A 21,366-nucleotide genomic window follows, 5' to 3' on the forward strand; every position below is an offset into this window, starting at 1 on the left:
TATTATTCCGTAACCTCGCTATAATAATGTTTGACTAATCTCTCAATAAAATTGTGGCTCACATATAACCCTTCAATAATTAACTGACTGTGAATCTAAACTGGTAAATTTGGACGTCAGCAGTACTGCGTCATGGTCCTGAAAGATCATGAATAAATTGAAAATTCTTACCTCAATGAAGTCGTCGGATAACGCGTATATATCTGCTTCTATAAGCAATTTTTCTGGCACAGCCCAGTGCAATCCTGGCCGTTAGCTTTGTCATGTATAAAGAGAAACAACTGATTTTTCCTTACGATAATCGGGATGACCATGGATTGCAGAAATTAACAAATTCTTTAAATTCAGATGAATTATTGTCAAAAAGTTAATTATATAAAAAAGACTATTATTAAAAGATTTTTTGAAACATTTACATGGGACTTGATATAACAATAGTACAAATTTAGCTTAACAAACGACATATGCGCGCGGGTGATTTTACCTCATATTACATCGCTCAGGCACCGCCATCCCTCCCCACGACCGGCCCAGCCAACTCCATGCACACGACTGCTAGCTACTACTTACTGCTACTGACACTGCTCTTACTGCAGCCAACACTGCTCTCTGGTCTGATTCTCTTATAGCTTACATACCGCAGGCAGCGCGTGAGCAATCTATCGAAATTACATTTGCTCGAGTGCGCTAGCAATAATTTCCTTAGTCATGGACCTCTTAACACTTGTAACTACATTATCAATGATTCTCATTTAGAATCAGTCAATTTGTGCGGGACGTAGAATGGAATGGTCACGCACGCTCAATCGTAGGTGAGGCAGGTGGCAGACTTCGGTTCATTGGTAGGACACTAGGAAAATACAGTCAGTCTGCAAACGAAAATGTTTACAAGTCACTCACTTGTGCGTCCATCTTACATTTTTGGTCAAGTGGGTGGAACCGATGTGCTATAGGATATGGGATATTGAACATATAGAAAGAAGGGGCCACGAATGGTCACAGGTTTGTTTCCCTCACGGGATCGCGGCACGCAAATGTTGAAAAACTTGAATCGGCTGAGTCTTGAAGACACACGGCAATTATCCCTCGAAAGCCAATTTACAATTTTTAGGAACGAGTATTAAGTGAAGAATCTAGAGGTATCCTTCAACTCAGTAAGTATCACTCTCGCAGCGACCATAAAGACAAAAATAGATTAATTTCAACATTCTCAGAGGCACTTACGCATTCATTCGCTCCATGTGAGATTGGTACAGAAAGGGATCTTAATATGTGAGAAGTACCACGCCCAGTACTCTGTTCAGTGTATTTCACAGTGGTTTGCTGAGTATGTGTGTAGTTGTAGATGTAGATGGAAATGATGGAGCTACCTGCTAGCTGATAGCCGGTATGCTCTGGAACAGAAACGTTTTGCTTACCTATGGTGTCTGGTTTGGAAGCTTGAAGGTGCAAGTAGCCCATCTCCTGCAGAACCATGTTGAGGATGTTCGTCCAGTAGGGAAACGCTTTGTGTGCGTAGCGGCGTTCCACGAACAGAGTCGGCCAGAAACTGCCGATCGTGCCTTTGATCATGGGCATCAGGCCTTCAGCGGGGCACGTGTTTACATGTAATGCCAGTACGCTGTAACATACACATAAGCAAATATGTTATTGTTCCAATCAGTCAATTACATTAGCTGAAAAAATTGGGTCTGAAGTGTCCTTTTACACTGTCTGGTCAAAATTGTCCGGACATCCCTATGACTAGATGTCGAGAGGGCCAGTCATGTCAGTATGAAAGAAGACGGGGAGTATTGTGTTGCCAATATAGAAGCAGTAACGTCAGAATGGTTCGGTCAGGAGAACTCAGACACTTCAAATGTGGACTAGACATTGGATGTAACATGAGTAACAAATCCATCAGGGACATTTCAACCCTTTTAAGGCTTCCCAAGCTGACTGCTGTTATTATGAATGTGAAGTAGAAACGCGAAGGAACCAGCAAGTACTAGACCAAGACCAGACTGACCTCATCTCCTGACGGACAGGGACCACCGAGAATTCCAGGGAGTAGTCTAGCAGTCAGCAATCCATCTACCACATTGATGTGGGTAGGGAGTTAAAAATAATTGGGTACAATGGTCGTACGCTCCTCATGAGGGTTGGGTTGATTTGGGTGAAGAGACAAAACAGCGAGGTCATTGGTCTCATCGGATTATGGAAGGGTGGGGAAGGAAGTCGGACGTGCCCAGTCAAAGAAACCATCTCGGCATTTACCTGAAGCGATTTAGGAAAATCACAGAAAACCTAAATCAGGATGGCCGGACACAGGATTGAACCGCCGTCCTCCTGAATGCGAGTCCATTGTGCTAACCACTACGCCACATCGCTCGGTCCTCCTCAGGAGTGTCACATTTCTGTAGTCAACGCTAAGCGACGCTCAAGATGGTGTAAAGAGCGGCGCCACTGGACATTGGATGACTGGAACGAGTGATTTGGAGTCATGAATCATGATATACCCTGTGGCAATCCCTTAGAAGGGCTTGGGTTTGACAAATGCCTACAAAATGTTACCTGCTATCATGTGTAGTGCCAGCAATGAAGTACAAAGGAGATGGTGTAATGATATGGATGATGAGTGTGTTTTTCATGGGTTGGATATGGTCCCCTTATTGCGCTTAAGAAAACGCTGAACGCTTAAGTATATTAACACATTTCACAGCATTTTGTACTGCGTACAGTAGAGAAACTGTTCGGATGTGATGAATGTTTGTATCAGCATGTCATTGCTCCCTGTCATAAAGCAGCGTTTATAAAGCAGTGGTGTGCGGAGAATAACATTGGTGAAATGGAGTTGCCTGTTCAGAGTCCAGACCTGTGCCCAATGGAATACCTTTGGGATGAGTTAGAATGTCGATTTTTCTCCGGATTCCAGTGTCCAACATCACTACCTTCTCTGGTTTTGACTGTTGAGGAAGAATGGGCTGGCACTCTTTCATAGACATTCAGACACCTCATTCAAATAGTTCCCACCAGAGTTCAAGACTTCAAAAAGTTGAAGGGTCAACACACGTCATATTAATGCCCACTAATAGGCGCATGAATACTTTTGATCATGTCTCTTTGTATGTCCACCTTTTCAGAGATGGTTCAGGACCTTGGCTGTTTAGTACAGAATGTCAAATCAAACACCTTTCAGCAGTCTATTTCCAAACCGTTATTTTATTGGGGTACCAGTTTCAGCGAATTATTACGCCACTTTCAGACCCCCTGACCGACGTGTAGGAAGATTCCAACCTCGGTTCCAGTTAAAATAGGGGCCAGCATTCAAAGACAGGTATCTGTAGATTTTCGTTACAGCGATCACTTCAAACAGCGTCTGCCGACTCTGATGATGTGTGAAGTGATTTCTGTAACGAAAATCTACAGATACCAGTCTTTGAATGTTGGCCCCTATTTTGGCCGGAACTGAGGTTGGAATCTTTCTACACGTCGGTCAGGGGGCCTGAAGGTGGCCTGGAGATTGCCAAAACTGGTAGCCCAGTAAAATAACAGTTTGGAAATTAGACAGCTGAAAGGCGTTTGATTTGACATTCTGTTTCGATCACATAGTGCATACCTGCTTCGACAGTCTTCACAAACGTTAAAGGTAATAATTACACTTGACACTTTTAGGACTAACGCTAATGATAGCAGTGGTAATAACCTCACGGGACAAAATATCGTACCAGGCGATCATGTCACTCGCCACTGCTGTCGTAAGCCGTGGCAGTGAAGAGGTGTCTATGCACCAGTCACTAGCGAGGAATCAGTGCAAGATGATGGGTCGACTTGAACGTATGACAGAAAGGAGATATCGTCTTTGGTTGTGTACAAGACAACAGCGCGAACTAAGTTCCTCATTTCTTGGCGGATCAACACTGGCTGTCCACCGTCTTTATGGGGAATGTTGCATCGCTCGCAGCGTGAGAATAGTGGTCCAAAAAAGGCCACAAGCGTCAAGGACTGGAGACGGGCTTCACGCCTTGTGAGAGTTGACTCCAAACCAGACAGGAAATGCTGCTTCAATGAATGCGTGTCCGTCTCACCCAGTGAACATTGCGAAGGGAACTGCAACATTGGACGTTCGCAGTTGAGTCGAGAAGGCCGCGTGTGTTTGCCAGCCAGCAGCTCCGCAAGTTCTGGATTCTCCAACATGAACAGGAGGTCACAACAGAAATACCGACTACTCGCTTCAGGGAAACTCTGCCCCTGGTCTCAAGCTGCCGATTCGCTGTAACGTGCCAACCACCTGTCATAGAGTGCCACAGGCAACAGGCTACCGCACAGCCACCCATCCACACGTACCTTCCCTTCGAACTGTCCAGGGAAGTTGAGGGAAGTGATACAGGCTGTCACGTGACAACCGAAATGGAACGGTGTATTAAGGAGACCATGTGCTATACTGGAGATATTCAAGAAACTCGCTACACGACTCTACTCGAACTCGAGACATTCGAAAAACCCCTTCACCAAAATCTGGAAATTTCTCTCGCCACCATAGGGGGAAGGATAACAGATCAAGACACATTAGCAGTGGCAACTGAACACCTGTGGACAATTCAAAAACTGAGATAGACATCATAACGGCGAGCGACTGTACCTCAACAAGGCTGACTGGTTCTGACAGCTATACAGTCGAAACAATCAAACAACGGATCACACAGGGAAACTGGCAACACAAAAATCACAAACAAATTTCGCACAATAAATTACATTGAGAGGCTGATTTTGTAATCAAACTGACCACTCTGATGAAGGCCTTGGAATTTTACAGGATCGAGACCCCTACAGTTGATCAAGGAGACGTCGTCTGCGCAGAGCAACAACCCTTGCACACTGAATGGACTGTCAATGTTAGCAGTACATGTCCACCGACAGTCCTACCATCCGTCCAGAACGTCGCAGAGGTTTAGTCCACGGCTCGCCGTGGCACTTTTTACCATCTGTCCTAAACTACTACCTTCAAACGTTTCTGCATGCTGTATCACTTACAGGACCAGATTAATGGATCACCACATCAGACGTATGGGCAACATTGCAAACGTGTATTCTGCGATCCCCCGATTCGCAGGGGAGTCAGAGAGAGCTTTCTATGATGGTCACATGCAACCATGCAAATGCAAGCCTAGAGGGGCTCCCCCTAAGATATTTTAAATGGGCGGGGGGGGGGGGGGGGAGGTAGCAGTTAGGGCGCCTTGTATACAACCGATTGTCCAAAAGTCTGTTTTTCTAATTGTTTAGCTTTCAAATGACGCGGCCCAATACATAAAAGGACTTTATTCAAAATAAACCACCATCTTAATTTCCACAATTTCGTCGTCCAAGCATCGCCCTCTCTTCTGTACCTTCATAATGGGCACCCTATGGACAGTCCCGTCTTCCAAGAACACAAAAGCCGTGTTCGCAAAGCTGGGTGCATACTTTCCAGATTTGACAAACACTCGGGCCTGCTAAATCGTACGATCTTGTCGCCATAGGAAGTGTTACAGTCTGCTTAGAGCAGTGGGTGGAATGTGTTTGTGATACTCACTACTTGCAACAGGCGACTAAATGTATCTACTACGCATTATACAAATTATATTAAGTTATTTTTATGTTCTACTAAGTGTTAAATGTATATTTGCTGTGCATTTAGAGAAATTCTGTTTTTTATTTCAAATAACGACTGACATTTGGGAGAATGCGTGATGCCTCTGAAGACCGAACTATGCTGTCGATTGGCTGATCACCATATGCAGTGCGTCAATGGCCGTCGCTCCTCAGAGAAGAGCTCGTGTATTAGCCTTGTCACCTGTGACCTCCGATCATCGTCGTAGCACCAGAACAACGGCAATGAAACTTCCTGGCAGATTAAAACTGTGTGCCGGACCGAGACTCGAACTCGGGACCTTTGCCATTCGCGGGCAAGTGCTCTACCAACTGAGCTACCCCAGCACACTCATGCCCTGGGCCGTCAGTAGTGCTTGGGTAGCTCAGTTGGTAGAGCACTTGCCCGCGAAAGGCAAAATTAAAGCGAAATCAGTCCTTTCAATCAATGGTTAGCGTACTGAGAAGAAGCAAGTTTGAAAGCAGAAATTACATACGAGGGCTGCTGAAAAAAATCCGGAACATTCACAATTTCACGCCAATGGTGTGTTGGAGCGAAATGCGGTTGGCATCCCTGCGCACGCCTGTGTTTAATATGTAACTACCGAAAGTTTTATTGTTGTATGTTTGTTTGTTGTTGTTCTGTGCTGTATTAAGTAGAATGTTATATCACACAGTTTGCGAATTTCGCGTTCGCAGATTTAGAGAAGGAATGAGCCTGTATTAAATTTTGCGTGTAACTCAAGAGACAGACCAAATGATGCAGGGAACCTACGGAGATGAGTGCTTAAGCCGTACTCGGTGTTACGAACGGTTCACACGGTTTAAAAATGGCCGGATGTAAGTTGAACATGACCCTCGTTCAGGACGCCTTTCGACGTCTACAGACGACGCTCTTGTCAAGAACGTCAACGAAATTGTGCGTGGAAAACGAAGACTGACTGACCGAGAGATTGCAGAAGAATATACACTACTGGCCATTAAAATTGCTACACCACGAAGATGACGTGCTACAGACGCCAAATTTAACCGACAGAAAGAAGACGCTATGATATGCAAATGATTAGCTTTTCAGAGCATTCACACAAGGCTGGCGCCGGTGGCGACACCTACAACGTGCTGACATGAGGAAAGTTTCCAACCGATTTCTCTTACACAAACAGCAGTTGACCGGCGTTGCCTGGTGAAATGTTGTTGTGATGCCTCGTGTAAGGAGGAGAAATGCGTACCATCACGTTTCCGACATTGATAAAGGTCGGATTGTAGCCTATCGCGATTCCGGTTTATCGTATCGCGACATTGCTGCTCGCGTTGGTCGAGACCCAATGACTGTTAGCAGAATATGGAACCGGTGGGTTCGGGAGGGTAATGCGGAACGCCGTGCTGGATCCCAACGGTCTCATATCACTAGCAGTCGAGATGACAGGCATCTTATCTGCATGGCTGTAACCGATCGTGCAGCCACGTCTCGATCCCTGAGTCAACAGATGGGGACGTTTGCAAGACAACAACCATCTGCACGAACAGTTCGACGACGTTTGCAGCAGCATGGACTATCAGCTCGGAGATCATGGCTGCGGTTATCCTTGACGCTGCATCACAGACAGGAGCGCCTGCGATGGTGTACTGAACGACGAACCTGGGTGCACGAATGGCAGAACGTCATTCGTGGATGAATCCAGGTTCTGTTTACAGCAGGGTCGGCCAGAAATTCTGCACGCGTGCGGTGCTCCGGAAGTCCTGCACATGTGCAACTTGCGGGTCATAGCGTACACGCCGCAGCCGTCATCGTTCATGTAGTGCAGATGTCGCTTTATCCACTTGCTACGATACTCCGTACCGGCGCATTCTAGTGCTCTTCCCACAGCTTGCAAGCCAACCATGGGAAGGTATTTCGCGTATTAAACATTTAAAATACTGTCACACTCTACTTATTCAGACATCTACTTTTATGTTAACAGTTTAACCCAGTAAGACAAGTAATACAGTTAACAACCGTGGGTTTTTATTAAGGCAGCTTGACTGACGGCTCGTAACTACGCAGAATGTTTTTGATGTAGTATTTAAGAAAGAGAGCACTTAGCGACTTCCAACAAACCTTATTCATGATTTCAAATAACGTTAATTTAATGCAAGGTTTCCTATAACTAATTCTCGGTGCCCTCAGTTACACCCACATAATTTCTGTCTCACTGACCTCCGAACAGAATGATAACCGCAGACCTCTCGATGATCACCTGTTATTTCAATACCATTAGTGCTATATCTTTCATCACTTCCGTCAGAAATCTGCATAATAACCGACAATTAGATGAATGTTATGTTTTATCGACTTCAGCTGAGCGTAGCCCTTCACACATTAAAAAAACAAAAGCAACCTAAATGTAAGTATACATTGGAACAATCGGTTTAATGACCAGTTTTCCTGATAATAATGTAACATTGAGCAGAATGAGGCAGTAATGCACAGTTAGTAAACAATAATTTTTAATTATGAAAGGAATAAATCCAACCATGTTTATCATTGGTCATGAGAAATGATATAGTTAATATCTGGCACAAAAGCACGGCTCATTGACGAACACAAGCAGTTACGAAGACTTTCATCATCACTTATGCTTGATCGAAACCTTGATTTATTCATTTTCATCACCGAGAAAAATCTTTCAAAAACGTATGTCGACCCGAACAGGGACATAACTCTCGCGGCTTCTCGGCGCAGACGTGGAAATTCTTGTTGTGAAAAATTTTCGTAGAATTCTTTTGTACTTCGCACTGAAAAGAACTTGTCCTTCAGTCTTGTATTGCACTGTAGGTCGATCAGTTCCATCTGTAGATCATTCGGAGCATCTTCAACTGACGACGAGAACGGTCGAGCAAAGAGGCGAATGACAGGAGACAAACTCGTAACATCTGCGAATCGTGCTCGAAATTGTTCCTTAATTTTTACAATTATTGACACGTATTCTTCAAATCTAGCACTTTCATGGACCAGTCCAAGAGTCGGGAAATGTGCAGTGTTTTCTGGCTCTCCCGAAGCGCAAGCTTCCTTTCAAAGGCATTAACTTCTTCCAACATGTCAGAAATTAAATTATTTTCGCCTTCCAAACTGACGTTCAGGCTGTTCATGTGAGACGTAATGTCCACGAGAAATGCAAGGTCTGATATCCAACAAGGGTCTTCCAACATAGGTTCACTTTTTCCCTTCTCGTGTAAGAATGTTACTATGATCAAACGTAAATAAAAAAAATATTTTCAGCGTTTTACGTCGACTGAGCCAGCGTACTTCGGTATAATAAGGTATGTCGCCGTACTCCGCTCCTAATTCCTCCAAGAACCGCCGAAACTGGCGATGCGTAAGCTCATGTGCCTTCAGATAGTTTACAGTACGCACAACAACTTGCATGACATTTGCTAACGTTACTGATTTTGCACAAAACGCCTCTCGATGCAGAATGCAGTGAATTCCGTACAACGTCTCGTCTGTGCGCCCTAGCTTTTTGCGCATCCGCGCTACGAGTCCTCTCTGATGGCCTTGCATTGATGGTGTTCCATCTGTGGTCACTGAAACTAACCGATTCCAGTCCATACCGACATCATCAATCGCTTGCTCGACAGCTTGGAGTAAGTCCGCACCTGTAGTAGTCCCTTTAAGTCCAAAACGTCCTCTGTTACACAAAGTGCGTTATCGACACCTAGTATGTATATCACAACCTGGGTTGTATCTGTAAGATCTGTTGCTTTATCGAGCGCAACACAGAAAGCAACAAAGTCTTTAGCCTTATTTATTAGCTGCCTGTGCACATAGCCGACCATAGCACTGATACGTCTTGTCACTGTTCGTTTGGATAGACTGATTTCTTGACATCTGCTAACGTTCGTGGGACACACAAGTTCTGCAGCATCAGTCAGACATCCTTTCACAAACTCCCCTTCGGAAAGGGTTTCCCAGATTGTGCAATTCTTAATGCGATTTTAAAACTTGCTCGCAGTGAAGATTTAGTGTGGTTGTCATTCTGGAAAATTGAAAACCGTACATTGTACAGCGTACAGTAAAATAGACATAAATGTAACACAAGAAACTAAGAGTTCAAGAAGTATCAGTTACTTTGACGTACAGTAAAATCGAGTTGATATGTCTCATCCATTTTCTTAAGGACATTTAATTTTGCTTGCCGTTCTTCACTGTTGAGTACACTACACTCGTCTTTGTGATATGCATTGTAGTGTCTTTCAATTGAAAACTTACGCTGGCCGCCTATTATTCGGCGGAACAGCAAACACTGTGAGTTTTCAGCAACGTCTATAAAAAAGAATTGTAGTTCTCAGTCGTTTTTAAACTACTGAGAACATAGATCTCCCGTCCTTTGCTTTTTCACAGAAGGCCTACCTGCCATTTCTCAATCCCTCTCTGTTAAGGTTACGGTCACCAGGGGTAAACGAGACTGGGTACGTTGCGCTCTTGCTTGTACTACATAAACAAGGAAGTGGAGCCGCCGCTGTTCATTTAGGACACATGTCTAATAACAGATGTCGCTGTCGCACACGTGTGCGCATGTGCAGCATTTCCGCACGTCTGCACACTGTGCAGCGTTTAGCCGGCCCTGGTTTACAGCATCATGATGGTCGCATCCGTGTTTGGCGACATCGCGGTGGACACACATTGGAAGCGTGTATTCGTCATCGCCATACTGGCGTATCACCCGGCGTGATGGTATTGGGTGCCATTGGTTACATGTCTCGGTCACCTCTTGTTCGCATTGACGGCACTTTGAACAGTGGACGTTACATTTCAGATGTGTTACGACCCGTGGCTCTACCCTTCATTCGATCCCTGCGAAACACTACATTTCAGTTGGATAATGCACGACCGCATGTTGCAGGTCCTGTACGGGCCTTTCTGGATACAGAAAATGTTCGACTGCTGCCCCGGCCAGCACATTCTCCAGATCTCTCACCGATTGAAAACGTCTGGCCAATGGTGGCCGAGCAACTGGCTCGTCACAATACGCCAGTCACTCCTCCTGATGAACTGTGGTATCATGTTGAAGCTGCATGGGCAGCTGTACCTGTAGACGCCATCCAAACTCTGTCTGACTCAATGCCCAGGCGTATCAAGGTCGTTATTATGGCCAGAGGTGCTTGTTCTGGGTACTGATTTCTCAGGATACATGCACCCAAACTGCGTGAAAATATAATCACATGTCAGTTCTAGTATAATATATTTGTCCAATGAATACCCGTTTATGATCTGCATTTCTTCTTGGTGTAGCAATTTTAATGGCCAGTAGTGTACCATTTCAGTTGGATCATGTCATGAAATCCTAACACAGCATCTTGGAATGCGTCGTGTTGAAGCCAAGTTTCTTCCACGGCTCATGAGCCACGACCAGAAAGACCTTTGCCTTGCAATCTATTGCACATAACAAAACAAAAAAACAAAAAAAACGAAACCACTGTTTTGCCTCATCCTCCGTACTCTCCAGACCTGGACCCTGCGGACTTTTTTTATTTGAAAGGACGAAGATTTGCAACGATAGACGAGATAAAAGAAAATTCGCAGATGGCGCCTCGCACATCCAGGAGGAGACGTATCAAGAGTGCTTCCGGAAGTGGAAAGGGCGTTGGGACCGGTGCAGCACTTGTGGAGGAGAGTATTTAGAAGGAGTCCATGCACAACAAGTGAAAGGTAAGCGCAGAAAAATTTTGTGGACAAAGTCCCTGGGTTTTTTTGAACAGACATCGTATAACTCAACTGAGTTTTGAGCCAACTGAGAAGAATTTGTGGGTTATGGAAGTACACAGTCAATCTAAAATCTGAATTTATATTCACTGCCTGACAAAAACAGCGCACGGTACACATACACACCACCGGCGGCTGTGTGAATAACAAGAATTGCATTTCTGTGACAGAACGGCCACCAGAGTGTATAAATTGTGTTCGTCGTCATTAATGTTACCACGCCTAATATGGTATATAAGAGGCATGAACAGCGTCGGATGTTGGTTGACCACTGTGGAGGACACATACTTGTGTGAGACAGCGTTATCAGCACTTAACATTGTTTGAGCGAGGCGTCACAGTGGGTATCCATTTGGCCAGTTGGTCGAATCCCCCAATGTCCGGATTTTTGTGGCGTTTGGATGTGACACTAGCCCAGTGTTGGACTGCGTAGGATCGTGATGCATGGCATACTCGTTGTCAAGGTTCCCGACCATGGCGTGGAGGGGGAGGGGGGGGGGGGATCACTGTATGATGCACCAACGATAAGCCATCCACATCTGCGCCTGCCATCTGAGAATGGGGTTTGGACTCCCTGCAACATTCTGTGTCGACCTACAGAGCGGGGTAGCGCAGAGGTTAGCACACTGGACTCGCATTCAGGAGGACAACAGTTCGAACCCTCGTCCAGTCAACCAGATTTAGGTTTTCCATGATTTCCCTAAGTCACTTAAAACAATAGGCGGAATGCTTTCTTCGAAAGCACAGGACCGCTTTCCCTTTCTATCCTTCCCTAATCCGAGCATGTGCTCCTACTCTGATGACCTGAACTCCTCGTCCTGTGTCAACTTGCACCATCGGTCGGAGATTAGCAGCAGATGGACTGGGAAATTACTGTCAACAACACAAACGGCTGCCGTGACCGGGAAGCTTGAACTGCTGACGATTGGCCCTGCAGTGTATTTAGTAACGGATCACGTTCCTACTGTACCTCGGATGACCACTGTCGGCGAGCATGGCGGCGACCCAGTGAGAGGTCCCAATCTTCCGATGTTTTGGAGAGTCAAAGGGTTTTACTCTTAGCCCCATGGTCTGGAGCCCCTTTGGGTATGATTTCAGGTCAGGTAGTGACTGAGGGAAATCAAACTGTACAGTGGTATGTGACTGACATGTTGTAGCCGGCTGGGGTGGCCGAGCGGTTCTAGGCGCTACAGTCTGGAACCGCGCGACCGCTGCGGTCGCAGGTTCGAATCATGCCTCGGGCATGGATGTGTGTGATGTCCTTAGGTTAGTTAGGTTTAAGTAGTTCTAAGTTCTAAGGGACTTATGACCTCAGAAGTTAAGTCCCAGAGTGCTCAGAGCAATTTTTTTGACATGTTGTGTTCTCATGTGTTACATCTCCTGCGAGAATATTATGCTGGTACACAAATGGCGCTTCTCTTTACGAACTGTCTACATGATGTTGAGGTACTCTTGTTGTAAGTAGGCTGTTTATGTTTTCTTATTGGCAACGTTACGTAGCGCTCTGTATGAAAATCACTGGCTGTGCTGTGTGCAGTCTGTGGCTAGTTTGCATTGTTGTCTGCCATTGTAGTGTTGGGCAGTTGGATGCGAACAGCGCGTAGCGTTGCGCAGTTGGAGGTGAGCCGCCAGCAGTCGTGGATGTGGGGAGAGAAATGGCGGAGTTTTGAAATTTGTAAGACTGGATGTAATGAACTGCTATGTATATTATGATTTTTCAACACTATTAAGGTAAATACATTGTTTGTTCTCTATTAAAATCTTTCATTTGCTAACTGTGTCTATCAGTAGTTAGTCGCTTCCGTAGTTTGAATCTTTTATTTAGCTGGCAGTAGTTGGTTGGTTGGTTTGGGGGATGAAAGGGACCAGACTGCCATGGTCATCGGTCCCAGCTGGCAGTAGTGGCGCTCGCTGTATTGCAGAGTTCGAGTAACGAAGATTTTTGTGAGGTAAGTGATTTGTGAAAGGTATAGGTTAATGTTAGTCAGGGCCATTCTTTTGTAGTGATTTTTGAAAGTCAGATTGCGTTGCGCTAAAAATATTGTGTGTCAGTTTAAGCACAGTCATGTATAATTGTTCTAAGGGGACGTTTCATATGTCGACCCTTAGCCGAGGATACCTCACTGGAATCTTCTGTTTTTTTTCTTGTAGTTTGTGTAATTAGGGTAGCTTTTGTTTATTGCTAGCGCGTAATTGTAGAGAGAATCTCCTTTGTAGTTGCAGTCTTTCATTGTTGTTGTGGCATGCATGTAGATTTGCACCAAGTATTTCGCAGCTGCGCTTGCAATTAACTAGATATTATTTTCAGTGCTATGTTAATGTGTTTTCTTATTTTACTCTTCCAATTGTGTTTTTCTGTGTTATTGTGACAATAATGGCGTGTGAAAAACATAATACTAGGCTCCAAAGTAAACTGAGAAATGACAGTGAAGACGAAAGCAGTGTGTTAGCGCCACCGAGTAATGAATTAACTAATGTTCAAAGTAGTAATTTGGTAATTGTGCATAGGGAAATGGAGCGGGCGGCAAATAATGGTATAGACAGTGAAACAATTAGTGAACAGGGAAGCGTTATCGATCGATCGGTCAGCAACAATTCGCCTCAGGAATCCGAAATGACAGGACACAATCTTGCAAATACTGTAAATTCAGGTTTTGGGTCGTCACCGTTTTCTCAAATAAGTCAAGACACATTTTCTGCTTGTCAAAATGTGAATGTTGCCGGTGCAACTTCACTGCCGAAAAGCACTGAGGAACATGTTTCAGACACCAGTGCATTGTTATTACAGTTAATGCAACAAATGGGACAAAGGCTACAAAAGTTAGACACAACGCTTGAACAAAATCAGAAACAAATGGGACAAAATCTTCAAAAGTTAGACACAAGGGAACAACACCAGAGACAAACACAGCAACAGTTAGACGCAATGGAATAAAATCTTCACACCACGCTTGAACAAACACGTGAAGATTTAACTACTGAGTTACATAAAATCGTCAAAAAGTCTGTAATGACGTAAAAACATAAATTTGTGAGCATTTCCAACCTATTTTTTCGCGTCATGAAAATGCATTACAGAATCACGAAGCAGCCACAAAAGAACTGCAAACTATTGTTCATGAAAATCATGAGACCTTGCAAGCTAAAATTGACTCAGTTGCATCTACCGATTCGGTTACGCAACTTGCAAAAACTCAGAAAAACTTAAAGGACACAGTAGATACTCTGAAAATTGGTTCAGAAAGACACATGGAGGAAATTAGTTCATTATCAGACAAAGTAGTTGAACTTTCCGATCAGCTAAATAATTTATCTACGAAGGTAGATGATAATCTGGATGACACAAAACTGGTAGTCTTTAATGACACAGAAGAGTGCGAACAAATTAGGAAATTCAAACAAAATCAGAATCAAATTAATACGCAACACCAAAGAGAAACCCGGGAAGTACAAGATCAGCTGACACAGGTCATACAAGAATTACGTATTTCAGAGGACACTCGCGCCCAAATACGGGAAGACGGACATAGAAATACGGAACAGCCACAAAATAATAACACAGCGCATTTCGGGAATTATGAAAAAAATTGGCAAGGTGCACCGAATTTTGAAATGGAACCGCCGAAACGACGTAACAATGACCGATATGCGACTCGCCGACATGATGATTTTGACTATAAGCTGTTCATTACTTCACGTAAATTTAAAACATTTAAGAATTCTGGCAACGACATTCATCCACAAGCATGGCTCCATCAATTCTCTCATTGTTTTCCTCCCAACTGGTCATTAGAGCACAGATTAGAATTTATGTGTGGCTATTTAGAGAATGAACCAGCTGTAAGAATGCGATCGGTCATTCACGATTGTCACAGTGAAGGAGAATTTTACCATGCCTTCCTCTCAGCATATTGGTCTCAAGCTACACAAGACTGGGTAAAACATAGCATCATAATGATGAAACATTTCGAACAATCTGAATTTTCCAGTCTTGTGAAATATTTTGAAGACATGTTGCACAAGAATCAGTACCTGTCAAACCCATACAGCCCCTCAGAACTCATCCGCATTTGCTTAATCAAATTACCTGAACATTTACGACATATTATTTTGGCAGGACGTTGCAAAGACGACATTGAAGCTTTTCAGGGACTCTTACAAGAATTGGAAATTGACACTGACAATCGCGGAACGCGAAAACAGGAACACAACAATTACAGGTCACATCCGTCGCAATTCCGCGATGAAAGAAATAATAACTGGACACGACAAGGCTATTCTCACAACACAAATCGTGACCAAAGCAGACACCACCCGTATGACAACTGTTGGCAGAGTAGTAATAACTACAGGGAAAGACCACCTCTCCGCAGTAGTGACTATCACAGAGACAATCAGGGAAACAGACAATTTGGGAACCAAAATAATTATTATCAAGGGCGACACAATAACTTTAGACGCAACGGTCCAGCGCGCAGTAACGATTCAGGGAGAAATTCTCCACCACGTGACCGACAAGAAAGAAACTATGGAATCTACCAACATGACGACAGATGATATGATCGTAACGACAGAGCTGAATTGCATCAGAACTGGCGGGATTCAAACAGAGCAAGGCCCTCTCGACAAGGTGAATTTGTGGAAGTTAGGTCTCCTAATCCCAATAACGACGCGCGCCAACAAAGGAACAGACAATGACTTGCACCGCAGGCAGCCGCGTACGCCGGCTGGCTCAGAGAAAAATAACATAGGCGCTAACCTTGAGAAAAACTCCAGTATTCTTGGTGATTGTGCACCTGCACAGTCGCAGCAGATGGCTGCTGGCCATTTCTACAAGGACTACAGTGGGTCTACACCTTTGCTGACTCACCAGTACCATTATTTCTACCAGGACTACAGTGGGTCTGCACCTCTGGTGGCCCACCAATACCATAATCTCTCCCAGGACTACAGTGGGTCTGCTCTGTGATGACCTACCTACCAATATTCTTCAAAATTTCGACTGACTCTGCTGTGGGTTTGCTCTGTTGTGGACCAATACCTGTCTGCATGTCAAGAGTCAGCACTGTCTTTCCGTTGGAAGGACAATACTACTTCTTCAAGACTGCATGGAAATCCACTACTTCCGTGTGCATTTTCATTTACTGCTCAGACTTTGAGAAAAACACTGCTATTTTACTGTGATGAACGATCAGGACTGTCTTTATGGACTGTGAGAAAATTTTAGCTTTTGACCAACATTGTATCAATAAGTGTGTGCATTTGATATCTTTGTTATTGTAATTATGAAAAATTTTATCAAATCATTATTGGCCACTGCCCAAAACAATTTGTAAATTTTTTTGTGGGGAGCAAGGGAGCTATATAAGTAGGCTGTTTATGTTTTCTTATTGGCAACGTTACGTAGCGCTCTGTATGAAAATCACTGGCTGTGCTGTGTGCAGTCTGTGGCTAGTTTGCATTGTTGTCTGCCATTGTAGTGTTGGGCAGTTGGATGCAAACAGCGCGTAGCATTGCGCAGTTGGAGGTGAGCCGCCAGCAGTGGTGGATGTGGGGAGAGAAATGGCGGAGTTTTGAAATTTGTAAGACTGGATGTAATGAACTGCTATGTATATTATGATTTTTCAACACTATTAAGGTAAATACATTGTTTGTTCTCTATTAAAATCTTTCATTTGCTAACTGTGCCTATCAGTAGTTAGTCGCTTCCGTAGTTTGAATCTTTTATTTAGCTGGCAGTAGTGGCGCTCGCTGTATTGCAGAGTTCGAGTAACGAAGATTTTTGTGAGGTAAGTGATTTGTGAAAGGTATAGGTTAATGTTAGTCAGGGCCATTCTTTTGTAGGGATTTTTGAAAGTCAGATTGCGTTGCGCTAAAAATATTGTGTGTCAGTTTAAGCACAGTCATGTATAATTGTTCTAAGGGGACGTTTCATTGTGTTCAGCAAGATCCCCACATATGTCCCCTATAAAACACACGTGGGAACAGCTCGGACGTTAGCTCTGCCCCAGCATCAGTATCCAGGTTATCAAGGACCAGTTTCCAACAGTTGTGGGCCACCTTGCCTCAGGGGAGGGTGCAATGGCTTTATAACACCTTCCCCAAATGAATAAGTGCGTGCATACACGACAGAGTGCGTGCAACGCCATACTAATTAGTGGGCTCGTACTGCCAAGTTCTTTGTAAATTTGACTTAATATTGTAGTCACTGAAATTACATCGCATTCTGTCTCAACCCATGAAGTTTCACTCCATTTCCTCCTCCCCTTCCGAGTGATTTTTTTTTTGTTAGGCATTGCATATACAACACCATAGTAGCATTCGTCACCACATTTTGATGGCTCTATGGTAATCATCATTGACTGATTTCATTTGGGTATGGCATACCTACGTTTCTATCATTTGTAGACTTAGAGAAAGCTTTCAAATTCTGAAGGTGGCAGGGCTAAAATTCAGGTAGCGAAAGACTATTTACAATTTGTACAGAAATCAGATGGCAGTTATAGGAGTCGAGGGGTATGAAAGGGAAGCAGAAGTTGGGAAGGGAGTGAGACAGGGTTGTAGCCTCTCCCCAATGTTATTCAATTTGTATATTGAGCAAGCAGTAAAGGAAAATTCGGAGTAGGAATTAAAATCCATGGAGATGAAATAAAAACTTTGAGGTTCGCCGATGACATTGTAATTTTGTCAGAGACAGCAAAGGAGTTGGAAGAGCAGTTGAACGGAATGGACAATGTCTTGAAAGGGAGGGTATAAGATGATCATCAACAAGAGCAAAACGAGGATAATGGAATGTAGTCGAATTAAGTCAGGTGATGCTGAGGGAATTAGATCAGAAAGTGAGACACTTAAAGTAGTAAAGGAGTTTTGCTATTTGGGGAGCAAAATAACTGATGATGGTCTAAGTAGAGAGGATATAAATTGTAGACTGGAAATGGCAAGGAAAGCGTCTCTGAAGATGATAAATTTGTTAACATCGAGTATTGATTTAAGTGTCAGGAAGTTGTTTCTGAAAGTATTTGTATGGAGTGTAGCCATGTATGGAAGTGAAACATAGACGATAAATAGTTTAGACAAGAAGAGAATAGAAGCTTTCGAAATGTGGTGCTATAGAAGAATGCTGAAGATTAGATGGGTAGATCACAAACTAATGATGAGGTATTGAATAGAATTGGGGAGAAGAGGGGTTTGTGGCACAACTTGACTAGAAGAAGGGATCGGTTGGTAGGACATGTTCTGAGGCATCAAGGGATTACCAATTTAGCACTGGAGGGCAGCGTGGAGGGTAAAAATCGTAGAGGGAGACCAAGAGATGAATACACTAAGCAGATTCAGAAGGATGTAGGCTGCAGTAGGTACTGGCGATGAAGAAGCTTGCACAGGATAGAGTAGCATGGAGAGCTGCATCAAACTAGTCTCAGGACTGAAGACCATGACAACAACAACAACAACAACAACATGGCATACCTGAAGAAACTTGTGGACCCTCTTCCATGCCAAATTGAAGTCTTCACCAAAATTAGAGATGGTGTTATATAGTACTAGCGTGATGCCTCATAGGAGTCTCTGATTTCTTGTGTGGTGTTAATTTCATCTTCTGTGTGTGACCGATGTGTCATAACAGTTTGAATATACAGTTTGCTTATATTCTCTACAAACGATAGAACAGAGCTGCACTCTTGTGTATCTGTGATAGTACTTACGAGGTCGGAAAGTACTGCGCCAAAGCGGTTCCTATGATGGCTCCCCAGTTTCCAGCCTGGATGTAGAACTTGTTATGGCCGAGTCTCTCCATCAGCCTCTTCATGATGGCGGCCATCTGTACGATACCAAGACCTGGCTTTGCCGCGCCCTGCGAGAAGCCGAACCCAGGCAGAGAGGGGGCCACCACCTCGAAGACGAAGCCCTCCCCCTTCCTGGGGGTGGTCAGCAGGGGGATGAACGAATAGAACTCCCTCACGGAGCCAGGCCATCCGTGCATCAGCAGCAGCGGGACCACCATTGTGCCCTGCGGGACCTCGGCCGGCTTGACGTGGATGAAGTGCAGCTCCAGGCCGTTCACCGTCGTCTTGAACTGCGGGAACTGGTTCAGGAACTTCTCGCGCTCCCTCCAGTCGTACTTGGTCCGCCAGAACTCCACCACCTCCTGCATGTAGTTGGAGTTGAAGCCATACTCGAATCCGACACCCTCCAATGGCGGCGTCAGCTTTGGTGTGGTTTTTAGTTTTTCGTGCAAGTCTTCAATCACCTACATGAAAAGAGCAATGTGATTAAAATAATGCAGAAATTCAAAGGCTGCTTCCTCACAGTACTATTACAGTGAGTTTGTGAAGGATTCAAGGTTACTTTTTTGCAGCTGATACAAATATTGCAGAAAACAACGAGCAATGTCATTAAAATAATGCAGAAATTCAAAGGCTGCTTCCTCACAGTACTATTACAGTGAGTATGTGAAGAATTCAAGGTTACTTTTTTGCAGCTGATACAAATATTGCAGAAAACAGCAAATCAAAAATAGATTAATCAAAATATCCATTAATTTCATTGGAATATTACGAAATAACAGCAAATTCCTCAAAATGGCTGCAAAGAACAAAACCGACGCAGTGGCTAGCACACTGGACTCGCGATCGGGAGGACGACGGTTCAGTCCCGCGTCCGACCACCCTGATTTAGGTTTTCCGTGATATCCCTATATCGCTCCAGGCAAATGCCGGTATGGTTCCTTCGAAAGGGCACGGCCGACTTCCTTCCCCGTCCTTCCCTAATCCGATGAAACCGATGACCTCGCTGTCTGGTATCCTTCCCCAAACAACCCAACCCAACAAGGAACAAACACTGTCAATATTTAAACAGTTCTGCATTAAGTTATCTGTCGTCATCCGACTGGGAATTAATTGCATACAGTGTCCTATCAGTTTCCCTCTTAAGGACTTGCTTTTCCCTGTGTGGATTAATAACTTTCCATCAATGACATTACCGGATCCCAATTTAATTTTGCTTACAGATGATACACACATGGTAACAAACAGAAAAGCAAGTGTAGTTTCACAAAGACCAGTTAGCGAAAGTTTCTTGGGCACTAGTAGATGGTTGCTAATCTACTCTTTGTCATTAGAATTTGAAAAGGCACACTCTACACATTTCAGAAATTGTAAGTGGTTTCTTCCTGGCATATGTCTAAAGGATGATGACAAGTACATTGAAGAGGTTAACTGACTTAAATTCTTGGGAATACAACTAGATAATGTATTTAGTTCGGGGGAGCGTACAAAGAAATATTTCACAGCCTAAACAAAGATCTGATTACAATTTAGATGTTTATAAGCAGATTATACTATTGCTTCCTGACCAACCGCAGTATCGATAGTCGCTTCTCTCGAGAGCGTGGAGACTAATTGTTTTAGTGAGCTGTATGTCAACCTTGGCGGTGAGTTTCACGTGTTGTGCTGGAGACGTGGCCTACAGAAATGCAATTGCTGTAATTCATAATAACCGTTAAAGCTTTCATCGCAGAAGGTGTGTGTTTTACATCAGTTCCAATATCAGTGAGTTATTATGAAAAGCGAAAATTCTGCATCCATGTTTTGCGTCATCAAAGTAACAATGAACAACGTCACGATGGCTACAGACGTAACAAACGTGGACTTGATCTCAATTCTGGGATTATTCGAGTTGAGGGAGAGTCGTAAGCTATGTAACTAAAACTCACAAGTGGAGGAACTTCATTCGCATATTGTGTCACAAGGACAACAACCAGTCGTAACGTAGAATGGTTACACTTGCACTCATGAAAATCATCGGTAGCTTCGTTAGGATGAACTACGTTAATTGTGAGAAATTCGCTAACTATTGCAAGCAGAGCAAACTACCTGAACGGTGATTTTTAGTGCTAGTACTCGAACATAGCAACTAAACAGCATGATAATAGGTTTCATTGTGCTCCAAACAGACAAGTGGCTGAAGTACTAACTATAACTTACATCTGTTGTGATGAAGCTGGCTGTGAACAGTGC

General features: G+C 43.9%; 1 protein-coding gene across 1 annotated transcript in view; it reads right to left on the reverse strand.

Moving 5' to 3' along the window:
- Positions 1–21,366, reverse strand: part of LOC124606645 (juvenile hormone epoxide hydrolase 1-like) — a 109,117-nt gene that overhangs the window by 32,576 nt on the left and 55,175 nt on the right. Inside the window, exons 3-4 of the mRNA XM_047138643.1 lie at positions 19,054–19,598; positions 1,419–1,621 (exon numbers count right to left, since the gene is read on the reverse strand). Of these exons, the coding sequence (XP_046994599.1) occupies positions 1,419–1,621; positions 19,054–19,598 (748 nt within the window). The remainder of the gene's footprint in view (positions 1–1,418; positions 1,622–19,053; positions 19,599–21,366) is intronic.

This window comes from Schistocerca americana, chromosome 3 (genome assembly GCF_021461395.2).
Source record: "Schistocerca americana isolate TAMUIC-IGC-003095 chromosome 3, iqSchAmer2.1, whole genome shotgun sequence".
Lineage (NCBI taxonomy): Eukaryota > Metazoa > Arthropoda > Insecta > Orthoptera > Acrididae > Schistocerca > Schistocerca americana.